General features: G+C 53.0%; 1 protein-coding gene across 18 annotated transcripts in view; it reads right to left on the bottom strand.

Annotated features, from left to right (window-relative positions):
* Window positions 1–7,600, bottom strand: part of CDK20 (cyclin dependent kinase 20) — a 39,098-nt gene extending 31,498 nt beyond the window's left edge. For 8 of the 18 annotated variants that reach the window (XR_005354343.1, XR_005354344.1, XR_005354346.1 and 5 more), the window contains exons 1-7: window positions 7,439–7,599; window positions 6,980–7,093; window positions 4,865–5,053; window positions 4,518–4,639; window positions 4,267–4,329; window positions 3,452–3,575; window positions 3,028–3,183 (exon numbers count right to left, since the gene is read on the bottom strand). Coding sequence is in view for 12 of the 18 variants with exons in the window: in XM_038527334.1 (XP_038383262.1) it covers window positions 3,028–3,183; window positions 3,452–3,575; window positions 4,267–4,329; window positions 4,518–4,639; window positions 4,865–5,053; window positions 6,980–7,093; window positions 7,439–7,513 (843 nt within the window). In the remaining 6 variants the exon portion in view is untranslated. Of the gene's footprint in view, window positions 1–1,413; window positions 1,972–3,027; window positions 3,184–3,434; window positions 3,576–4,266; window positions 4,330–4,517; window positions 4,640–4,864; window positions 5,054–6,979; window positions 7,094–7,438 lie in introns of those variants that run through there. The other 10 variants (XR_005354342.1, XR_005354345.1, XM_038527340.1 and 7 more) reach the window with 5 other exon arrangements.
* Between the last annotated feature and the right edge of the window lie 4,714 nt (window positions 7,601–12,314).

Raw genomic sequence — 12,314 nt, 5'->3', positions numbered from 1 at the left:
GCTGACCGACCCCGCCCATCCCGCTGCGCTTCCGCCCCGCTCGCCCGAACCCCGCCTATCCCAGCGCACTTCCGTCCGGCTGACCGACCCCGCCCATCCCGCTGCACTTCCGCTCCGCTCGCCCAAGCCCCGCCCATCCCACCGCACTTCCGCTCCGCTCGCCCAAGCCCCGCCCATCCCACCGCACTTCCGTCCCGCCAGCCTGAGCACCGCCCATCCCGCCGTGCTTCCGCCACTCAGGCAAGTCCCGCCCATCCTACCGCACGTCTGCCCGGCCGACCAAACCCGCCCCGCCCCGCCCCGCCCCCGGCCGGCGGCCTGCTTCTCCGCATCCCGCAAGACTCCTGCTCCTCCGGGTCGGCCCACTTCCAGGCAGCTCTCGGCCCTGGGCAGTGGTCGGTCCGCCCGCTTCTCCCCTGTCTTCACTTGCGCCTGGCCGCCAACCTCGGCCCTCGCCCTGACCCGGGCCGGGGACTTGGCTCTCTCACCAGGTTTGGTCCTGCCCCCGCCCCTCCGCATCTAACCTCAGGCCCGCTGTCACCTGCCATCCACCCTACCGGAGACCCCGACCTTCCTTCCCCTGAGCCTGGCACGGCAGCCTCACACTCCCAAGTCCTGGTACCGCAGTGGTCGAGGTGCGGGGGACAGGCTGGAATCCACGGAGCGGACGGAAGCTGCGGCTGGAGACCCGGGCTCGCAACCCCCGAAGATTGCAGCGGGGGCCGCCGGGTCGTGCCTTTACCCATGGGCTTGGATGGCCAGTCACCCGCCCTCAGTCCTCAGCCACCCACGTGAAAAGCCAAAAAGAGGTTTAGGAATAAGATGGCTACGTTGCCCCGCTGTTGTCAGCTCTTCTTGACTCAAGGCGGCACCGTCCCAATCTCCCGATCGTTGGTTGAGCCCTATAGGAAGCCTGAAGTCTAATGGAGTCTTTCCCTCTTTTTTCTCTTCTGTGCCCTCTCCTAACCCTTCTATTTCCGTAAATATTGTAGAAACAGCTGATCTGATCTTGTAAGACAACAAACAGGGCTGACTGGGCTTGTATTTGGAGTTACTGAATTAACACAGGAGCTGCTTAGATATAGAGCTTAGACACAGAGCAAGACAGCTCTGTATCTAAGCAGGTGGCACCTCTGGTCCTGGTTCACCCTCATCCTCAGTGTAGAGATGTTTGTAAACCGGCTCAAACCTGATCAGTCCCCCTACCTGAGCCATCCCTGGGCTTGACTTCTGTCCCCTCGCCTCCAAACAGGAGCACGTGCCACTGCATGAAGCCCCCAGGACCAGAATAGCCCTGAGCGGGGCCACTTTCCAGGTGACCAAGGAGAATAACAGCCAGGATTCCAGGCCACTGTGGCCACATCCCACAACAGGAACAGAAGAGGGGCAGACACTAGGCAAAACTGCCCGGGCTTTTCATAACAAATCTCAAAACTGAACTAGCTTTTAATGCCTCTGAAAACAGAAACAAAACAAACCTGCCCTCCCACTCATTTCAGTATGAGGACATCTTACAGGCTGTGCTCCTCTGATGGCTCCAGCAGGACGGGCCCTGACCCCGGCGGCAGGGCCTAGGGAACCAGTACCATGGCAGGTACAGTCTCTGTCCAATGGCTGAGTCCATAGCACCCACAGGGGAGGCCAACGGTGTAGGCTACGGGTCTGCTCTGCTGGAGCCGGACCGGACATGGAGCAGACCTAGCGTGGCTGGGTGGAGGCCATGGGAGGTTGAGTCAAGCTAGGCAGACTGAGAAACCTGAGGGGCCCAGAGTCTCAGCCCTCTGGAATGAAGGGCCGAATCAGCTCTGGGTTCAACAGCGACTCTTCGAGAGGCCGGTCCACACGGAAGTCATGGACGTGGGGCGGCCCTGAGTGGGCTTTGGGGGCAGGTCCCCCTGGGCGCTGGGGAATCGGCAGCTCCGAGGGGTGGGCAGGCAGGGGAGCTGTGAAGAAGTACTGGTGCAGGAGGGCCTGGCAGCAGCAAGCAAGAGACAGCAGAAGGCAATCAGTCACCTCCCCGTCCCAGCCCTAGCTCACTTCCCTCTGAGGGGTGAGCTGAGCCTCCCGCAGATGCTTGTTCCCACATGTGCACGTCTGCTCAGCTGGCCCACAGCCCTCTAGTGCTTAGCATCTGAGCATGTTCCAGAGGCTGGCAAACAAAGAGCTGCCCTCAAGTCTTCCGCGGGTCCCGGGTGCGGGTGACCAACAAGATGAAGAGGAAAGAGACAGGGTGTGTCATGTGACTAGTGCTGCGGCAGCGGGGACAGCTGAGGGTGTGGGACACCAGGGAGGCTGACAGCCTGCAGAGCTGTGCTCAAGGCCCAAGGACACGGAGGGCCTGAAGCCCAGGGGAATGAATGAGCATGGGGCAGGAGGTGGCAGGGCCACAGAAGTGTGTGACCCCTGCGGACCCCTAGAACCTGGGCCTCTGCTGAGAGGGTGCCCCAGGAGAACCGCACAGGGGGTATGTGCAGCCCGCCAGGCAGAGGGCACCCTGAACAGGCAGCAGGCCATGCGGGGTGAAGGGGTGCTGGGCTCACTGAAGGAAGCACTTAGACAGCCTCCACCCACGTTAGAGGGACTGATGACGACAGAACACACCCTGTCTATGCGGGTGCTGAGGGCAGGGTGGGGACATGGGTACACCGGAGAGCAAGGCCCCCTGCACTACTGGCTGTCAGCCCATGATCTTCCCCTCCTTCCCTGCCACACAACCTACCCTTCCAGGTCCCCTGCCAGACCTCTGCTCATCATTTCTCTTTGAAAAACACCTCTGGTGCTTACATCTCAGCTCCCCAAAGTCAAGCCCAATCCTCCGCCCAAGGCCTCAAGACGACACAGGTGTATACAGAAGTGGAGCAGCAGCAGTTGAAGGGATGAGGGAGCCAGTCACTGGTAACCCAATGTGCTCTTCTGCAAGGTGGGCAGTGCCCCTGGCCTGCCCATGACCCCATGGTCCTAAGGGGCCTCCCCCCTTGGCTTCCAGGGCCCCAAGTGAGGAGGCTCGGGGGAAGCAAGTACCAGTACCTGGGAGGCAGAAATGCGCTGGTGTGGGGGGTAGAGGAGGAACCGCCCCAGCAGGTCCAAGGCCTGGGGAGACGCATCGGGCAGCACCTCCTCCAGGGGCACAGGCGCCTGCTCCTTGAAGGAGATCTTGTTGTAATCGGGCAGCTCCGTGATCTCCTAGAACCACCATCACCAGCTTATGGCAGCCGCCTGCCCACCCTCACCCAAGATTCCTGAGGTCCCACACCCCCTCCTGGACTCAGGCCCCTGCGCCAACGCCGGTGTGAGAAGTGCGAGTGTGCTGGGGACACAGGGACAGGCCAGGAGTATGTGGGGCCAAGGAGGCATGGGGCCAGGAGGAAGAGCGTGGGGACGGGCAGTCCTGGCTGTCAGGGGAAGGGAGGACACCTGCCCCCACCCTTCCCCACCAGGAATTCCTGCAAACCGGCCAGACTTGAGGGCTAGGGGTGCCCAAGATCCGAAGCACGCAGCAGAGCTGTTCGATATCATTCTCCCCAGGAAACAAAGGCGACCCGTTCAGCAATTCCCCCAGGATGCAGCCCACAGCCCTGTGGATACAAACTCAGGAGCTCGGTCACCTCACACCAGGACACTGGCCTCCCCATGCCAGCTCGGTCACCTCACACCTGGACACGGGCCCGCCCACACCAGCTCGGTCACCACACACCCGGACACAGGCCCACCCACGCCAGCTCAGTCACCACACACCCGGACATGGGCCCGCCCACGCCAGCTCGGTCACCACACACCCGGACACAGGACCGCCCACGCCAGCTCGGTCACCTCACACAACACACAGCACCCACATCCCATCCTAGGGCCAAGGAACCACAAAACAGCACAGATGCTTCATGTCTAGAAACAGACTTATACACACACACCACAAGCCTAGAACACAAAACACATCCACCTCCCGATGAGCTTACTCTCCTCAAGCCTAAAACACACAGCAACACCCTTGACAGTTCTGAGACTCCCCAGAGCCTCAATTTCTGGGACACAGAGCTGCCGCCTCACCTTCTGAGGCACACTTCTCAAACACCTGCTAAATCTCAAGCTCCTAGGCATGTCTACACCATCCGCCCCCGAATAAAGGTCAGGCCTCTGGTCAGCTCCCGTCCTGGGATAGCCATCCCTATCACCTGCGTAGAGGATCCACAGGCCTTGAGCCTCAGACCACCCCCCGATCCCAGCCCAGGAGCTTCCCATCTGATCACACTTGACCCCCACCCAGCTCACCATAGGTCGACACCCTGGTCATACTGGCGGGCGCCATACAGCAGCTCAGGAGCTCGATACCACCTGTGAGGAGGAAGGCAGGCAGTTACAACCAAGCGCTGGCCTGCCAGAGGCTGTCTGGAACAGTCACCCAGCCCCACAACAGCCTGATTAGCAAGGTCTGAACTGAAGGTCCAGAAGCCTCTCATCTCCAGTGAGGAGGCCGGGGCCCGTCCATTGCCACGTCCTGCCTGGGAATCAGCCCTCCCTACCTGGTGGCCACCTGGTGCGTGTAGAGACGGCTGCCATCTGGGGAAAAGACCCGGGCCAGGCCGAAGTCCGCTATCTTGAGCTGGCCTGAGGCACTGATGAGCAGGTTGGCTGGTTTCAGGTCCTGAGCACACCAACGGAGGCATCAGTTCCTCCAGATCCCCCAGAGGGCCTTGGGGCAGGAGGGCCTGGCAGGCTAAGCACGGGTCAGCCAGGCCCCCACCCTCTCCACGACCACTTACTCTGTGGTGTGGCCAACCCACAGGTCCTGTCCCCCCAACCCCCTCCAACCATGTCTTCTTCAAGGGCTGGGCCTGCAGGTCCCACCGCAGCAGGCACGGAGACTGACCCGATGCACGATGTTGTTGGCATGACAGAATGCGACACCCTTGAGCAGCATCTGCAGGTAGCTCTTGACCTGCGCCTGGACCAGTGGCCTCTGGGCGTGGCGCACCACCTCAGCCAGATCCGACAGCATGAACTCGAAGGCCAGCACAAAGCCCGCGCCGTGAGGGAACACAGCCTTCAGCTGCACCACCTGCAAGCCAGGCATCTTGTCAGCCTCGGACCCACATGGCCCGGACCCTCTCGGGGACCCCCAGCCCTGACACAGGACACAGCAGGTGAAGTGATGTGAGATCTGAGGTCAGAAGGGAGTTCAGGGCTCCCTAGGTGCTCCCCTCTCTGGAGAGAAAGCAGGTCCCCACCCAATGCTGCACTCATTCAGAGGAGGAGGCTGTAGGAAGGGCACCAGGGCAGTGTCCGGTGCTCCCCAGGCCAGGAACTGGAAAATCACCCAGGGTGTCTGTCTCTCTAAAACACGCATATGCACAGACACACACACACACACACACACACGCACGGAACAGGGCTCCTGCGGTTTCCTCTACCTAGGGCCATCCAAGAGCCACATCCCATAAACATCCCGAGGGCCCACGGGTGGCAGGGACCAGGTGGCACAGCGGGGAGTAGGAGCCAGGCCTGGCAGGTCCTGAGGGCCAGAAGGAGCTCACAGCACAGGGACACAGATAGATGACACGTAAGCAAGCAAAGTGCCTTCCCCTCCCCACCCAGTCTATCCTGGTTCTGAGGGCAGAGAGAGCATAGAAGGGTCAGAATAGACCCTGAATAGAAGGTCAGAGCAGAGGCAAGAGAGACAAGCACAAAGCCTGAGGTGGGAACAGGAGGCTGGAGGGACAAGAACATGTACGATCCTTTAGGGGAAGGACATCTGCTCTGCTCTGTGCTGTGGCCCGGACGGTGCTCATCACAGGAGACATTCCACAAGTTATGTGGAATGAATGAAAAGAGGGGCTGGGGTTCTCTTTTCATGCAGGGATGGATTCCACCAACACTGACAGTGGGGAGGGTGGCACAGTGAGGAGGCAGCTCTGGTGACCGGGGCTCAACTGTGGGCAGTTTTACGGTAGAAACTGCAGGGCTGCTGATGCAAGCTAGGAGCCCATGTCACCAGCCTTCTGACAGACCCTCCACCCCTCCCACATGTGTGGTCTACAAGCCCTGGAACTTTCCTCAAGAAAATGCAAATAGCCTTACTGCTGGTTGTCACGCTTTGAAAGTAGCACACAATCATTCCGCAGATTGCACACATACATCCAGATAATAAATTATAAAGAAAAAAAAAAAGCCAGAAAAATCCTATCGCCTACAATCCACCTTACAAGTACTTTCTATCCCACTTCACAACAGATACAGCAGATACGAACACCTATTCAGATCTATATACACATTTTTATACAAAACTAGAAGGACATACTTTTAGATGTGTTTTATAAAAAGTTTTACAACATGTTTTTGTCATATATGATACATACATCATGGACATCTCCAGAGAATAACAAACAAGTAGGAGCAGGACAGGGTTGTCACTCCCCAGGAAAAAGAAAAAGCCCCAGGAAGAGTAATGAGGTTGGGGGTGTATGAGTCCCTCCCCCGTGCCCACAGTGCCTCCAGCCCCATCACAGCACAACGAGGCCACATGGGCCCTGCCATCGCTGTGCATCTCCCCCAGGAGCCCAAAGGGGACCCATGCCCAGCACGAGGTAGGGCCTATGGGCGGACCCCAGGCTAGAACACCTGGACTCCTCCAGCAGAACCGGGCCAAAGCCTCCACGGACCGCTGCGCGTCCACAACAGGTGGATGAGCCTCCTCCCCTGGCCTGAGAATGCGAGATCCTGAGATGGGCCTTTCGGAGAGCAGAGAGCTCAGAATGACACCCAACCTAACACAGGTAACCCAGCCTGCAGAACAGAAGCTCAACAGAGGCTGTTATTATCATTACAAATTACCAAATGTTTTATATAAAGAAGTCAGTGACTAAAGAAATGAACGGGGAATGACATTAAGTGGGGGGATGAGGTGGACAAGACAGGGAGGGAGGCAGCGGCGCAGGCGGAGCCCTTCGCAGCCCAGGGCCCAGGGCCGGAGCCCAGCGCCACTCACGTGCTGATTGTCCTCGATCTCCTGAAGCGCCTTGATCTCCCGCAGGGCCTGGTTGGGGATGCCATCCTCCAGCCGCCGCAGGGCCACCTTCTTGAGGGCCACGATCTCCCCGGTCTGTGCGGGACAGAACGGGACACCGCAGTCCATCCCCGGCTGGAGAAGCGGGTGCGCCGACGGGGCGGGCGCCGTCGCGGGGGTGGGAAACGCCCCCACCCGGTCCGGGAGGGACGCGAGGTCCAGCCCGGGCCCCAGCTGATGGCAGCGCAGCGCTAACAGCTCCGAGGCTTGGACTCCCCGGGGCCCTGGTGGGTGGCTGGGCGGCCGACGGCGCCCGGGCCGGCCCCCACTCAAGGGGCCAAGTGGTGGGCGCAGAGCCCGAAGCGGGGCAGACGCTGGCCCGGAAAGCGGGGGCGGGGCGGGCTCTCCGGGCCGGCAGCTGCCGGAAGCGGCCCAGCTCACCTCCACGTGCTTGGCCTTGAAGACGACGCCGTGCGCGCCCTCCCCGATGCGGCCCAGGATGCAGTACTGGTCCATGCCCGCGGCCCGCAGGCCCCGCCCCGCCGGCCACGCGGCTGCCTAGCAACGGGCTGCCTCCCGGCGCCCGGCCGGGGAGCAGACAGCAGCTGGGGGCAGCGGCCGGGCCTCGTTGGCGCCTTCGCGGGCCCCCCCGCCCAGGCCAGGCCGCGGCGCACTTCACTCGGGGGCAGCCTTCGTGCGCGGAGGGCGCCGGCGCGGGCGCGGAGGAGCAATGGCGCCCGGGGGCCCCTCCTCGCACCTCCCAGACGTCACGTGACCAGCGGCGCGGGACACGCAGCGGGGGCGGGGCCGCGCAGCCCGGGGCGGGGCTTCGCGGCCAGTTGTGCGGGGCGGGGCCGCGCGATCGCAATAGGAGGGCATCGTAAGTGGGCGGGGCTGCACCTCTGGGGCGGGGCCTCCTGGCGACGGGGCGGAGCCTCCCGGAGAGGCGGGGCCAGCTCTGCACTGCAGGCGAGGCTCTCCACCCGGAGCTGGCCTTGCCAGTTCCAAGGACACTCTGCAGCCAGTGATGCTGGGAGCCCAGTCCAGGGCCATGTTGTGAAAGAAGCGTTAGTGGGACCTCCCTTCTGGAAGGTTAGTTGGCCACACGTAGAGACATCTTTTAAAAAGTTCGAACTCTGACCTGAAAGTCCCATGTCTAAGGCTTCTCATGAGGAAACATTTGGAGGAATTTGCATGAGTGATTCTAAGGAAGTGCATATCATCGAAGGATGTTGACAAAAAACACAAGTTGGTCTTAAACCCCTGAAAAGATGCTCAATCTCACACACAACATAAATGCAACATAATCTCCAATTTTCCACCTAACAAATGACTAAAGATCCTAGCTCCAAGTCTATTAACCAGGCTATGGGAAAACATATGAGCTTTTATACATTGCTGGTAGAGGAGTGTGACTTGGAAATGCTGATCAAGTTACAGATGCATATCCCCTTGGACTCAGCAAGTCTACTTGTAGAAATCCCCCAACAGATACACTGCACACACCTGAGATGACATACGCAAAGTTACTTATTGCAGCCTTGTGTGGAAGGCAAAAAATTGGAAACACCACAGATGTCCATCAGCAGAAGACTGCCTAAATGGTGGTATACCCATCCAATGGAATATATGGCTTTAAAAATTAATGAGGATGCTTTTTTTATGTGCAGTAATAAGACTTCTAAGATATATTGTTTAGTTAAAAAGGCAAGATGCAGAACAGAGCATACGGTGTGCCCCTACTTGTGTAAAGAAAAGAAGAAAAAGTCTAAATAATGCCTATTCATCCATTACAGGGTATCTGCAACGATACTCCAGATTTCATGATTGCAATCACCTGGTGGAGGGCCTAGAAGGATTGGGTACAGGGTAGGAGGTAAATTTTTCACTGGCCCTTTTGCATTCTCTGATTTTTGAACCATGTCATTTATCATTTTTTCAAAAAGACAAATATTGAGATGCCTGGGTGGCTCAGCAGTTGAGTATCTGCCTTCAGCCCAGAGCATGATCCTGGAGTCCCAGGATTCAGTCCCACATCTGGCTCCTTCCATGGAGCCTGCTATGTCTCTGCCTCTCTCTTTGTGTGTGTGTCTCTCATGAATAAATAAATAAAATATTTAAAAACAACAGCAAAAACCCAAAAAGTAAATATTTTCTGGCTCAGAAGTTCCACTTTTGTTTTAAAAATTGCAGAAGAATGCCTTGATATCCATACAAAGATGTTTACCCTGTTTGATGATAGCAGAGGTCAGAAAATAACCCAAAAATCCCATGGAAGAATGGGTAGATAAGTTATGGGAGTACCTTAGAATGGAAGGCTTTATAGCTATTACAAATGGTGAGGATAAATACAATGTGCCATGGGAAAAGAATGGTCTTCAAAAAATAGTCATTTGAAAAGTTGTATTAGGAAAAAAATGTGTATTGACCCAAACCTCACAACACACACAATAACTGATTCCAGATGGACTGAAAAACTAAGTATGGAAGGTAAGCAATGAAGTTTTAGAAAAAAACCCAATATCTTTATGACTTTGAGTTAGGTAAGATTTTTCTTAAAGAGGTTATAGAAAGTACTAAAAGGGAAATTGAAAGCACATAAAATGAGAAATTGGACTTTACCAAGAGTAAGAACATCTGTTCTTCAAAAGACACCACTAGAGAATGAAAAGGAAAGCCACAGAAAGGGAGAAGATACTAAAATACATACATATATAATATATTTATTATACTAAGGCTCCTATCTAGAACTTATAAAGAAGCAGACAACCTTACTGGAAAAATGGGCAAAACCTGCAGTAGGCACTTCACAAAAGGCAATACCCATATAGCCAATATATGTTTGACAAGGTCTGTACTAACTTCACTAGTCATCAGGAAATTTCAAATTAAAACCATTAATTTTACTGGGGCACATGGGTGGCCCAGTTGGTAGAGCATCTGGCCCTTAATTTCAGCTCAGGACATGGGATTGAGCCCAACATTGGGCTCTGTACTCAGCAGTGAGTCTGCTTGCCCCTCTCCCTACCCCTACTCAGGCCCTCTCTCTAAAATAAATAAATAAAATCTTAAAAAGAAAATCATAATTTTACTGTAACCACCAGAATCATTTAAATTAAAAAGATAGACAATACCAAATGCTGGCAAAGATGTAAAGTAGCCAGAATTCTTATATGCTGCTGATAGGAGAGCAAGTTCATACAACCACTTTGAAAACTGTTTGATATTATCTTTTCAAAATCATGTGGAGATTTTACATATTTATAGATAGATGAGAGAGAGAATGCACATACATATAAATAATCTAGTAATTCTACTCCTAGGAATTTAACTTGGCTGAAGTACATATGTATGTTCACTATAGACATACAGCACAGATCCATAGTAGCAGTCTTTAATAGCCCAAACCTGGAAACAACCCAAATGTCTACAGTAGAATGGATAAATAAATTGTGAAATATTTGACAAATGGAGTACTACACAGTAATGAGAATAAACAAAGCATCACCCCTGGCAACAACATGAATGAATCACAAACCCAATGTGGAACAAAGAAGCTAGACACAAAAGAATGTAAAATGGTGTGCCCACTGTGGAAAATAGCTTGGTGGTTCCTCAAAAGATTAAAAGTAGAATTGCCATATGATCTAGCAATTCTACTTTTGGGTATATATCCCAAAGAATGAAAGTGAGATCTTGAAGAGATATTTGTACATCTATTTTTATATCAGCATTATTCACAATGACCAAGAGGAGGAAGCAACCCAAGTGTCCATGAACAGACGAATGGATTTTAAAATGTGCTATATATGTACAGTAGAATATTATTTGTCCTTTAAAAAGAAGGAAATTCTGACACATGTTACAGCATGGCTAAACCTTGAGGACAGTATGCTAAGTGAAATAAGCCAGTCACAAAAAGACAAATACTGTGGATTCCACCTAGAATAGTCAAAATCTTAGCTATAGAAAGTGGAATGGTCAGTGCCAGGAGCTGGGAGGGAGTGGGATGGGAAATAGGCAGTTATTGTTTAATGGGTATAGAGTTTCAATTTTGCCAAATGAAAAGTTCTGGACATTGATTCCTAATGATATAAATACACTTAACACTACCGAATTCTACACTTAAAAATGGTTCAAAAAAAAAAAAAAAAAAAAAAGAAAGAAAGAAAGAAAGAAAAGAAATCATCCAGATGGTAAATTGTGTATTTGTTTTTTTCTCCACAATGAAAACTTTTTAATTAAAAATCTATGAATTGAGTATGAGGGAGCTGTAAGACAATAATAGTGCTTCTAACTTTTAGGAGGAGAAAGAGCACAGGGCTGAAAAAAATTACAATAAATAATGACAGAAGGCTTCGCAAATTTTGGGGAAAAGATAATGTACAGATCTAAGAAGCCGAGTGAGCCCAACCAGAATAAATTCAAAGAAATCCATGCCCAGAAGCATCATAATCAAATTTTTGGACACTAAAGGGAAAAGAAAAACACTGGAAAGCATCCATAGAGAAATGTTACATTGCCCACCCAGCGCTCCCAGAGCACATCTCTAGTCTCTGTGATATCTCATTTATATCATTTATCCATAAAAAGGGAATGAGGCCCTGATGTAATGATATGGATGAACCTTGAAAACATGCTAAGTGAAAGAAGTCAGATGCAAATGTCACATACCATATGATTTTCTTTTTAATGTGAAATGTCAGACTAGGCAAATTCATAAGAGATAGAAAGTAGATTAGTGGTTGTCCAGAGTTGGGAGAAGACAGGAATGGGGAGTGACTGCTAATGGGGAGGAGGTCTTTTTGGAGGGTGATGAAAATATATTCTGGTTTAGATAGTGGAGATGGTTGCAATCTTGTGAATATTTAAAAATCTTGTCAATATACCAAACATCACCTAAGAGTACACTTGAAAAGGGGAATTTTATGGTATGTGAATTATATTTCAATTTAGAAAACAAAAACTTTGGCCATCCTTTTTTAGGTCTATCCCTGAACTCTGATCTGTTCCGTTGATTTTTGCATCTATTTGCCTGCCATTACCACACTGTCTTGATGGCTGCAGCCATATACAACTCCTTACAATTGAGAAGGGTGGTTCCTCCCTCCTGCTTTATTCTTCCTTTTCAACACTTTTGAAAATAGCTATTCTAGGTGTGCCTGGCTGGCTTAGTCGGAAGGGCATGTGACTCTTTTTTTTTTTTTTTTTAAGATTTTATTTATTCATAGAGACAGAGAGGGAGAGGCAGAGACATAGGCAGAGGGAGAAGCAGGCATCATACAGAGAGCCTGACGTGGGACTCGATCCAGGGTCT

The sequence above is a fragment of the Canis lupus genome, chromosome 1 (assembly GCF_011100685.1).
Source record: "Canis lupus familiaris isolate Mischka breed German Shepherd chromosome 1, alternate assembly UU_Cfam_GSD_1.0, whole genome shotgun sequence".
NCBI classification, from domain to species: Eukaryota; Metazoa; Chordata; class Mammalia; order Carnivora; family Canidae; genus Canis; species Canis lupus.
Note: the sequence above shows the minus strand (reverse complement) of the source record. Positions and strands in the feature narration are given on the sequence as shown.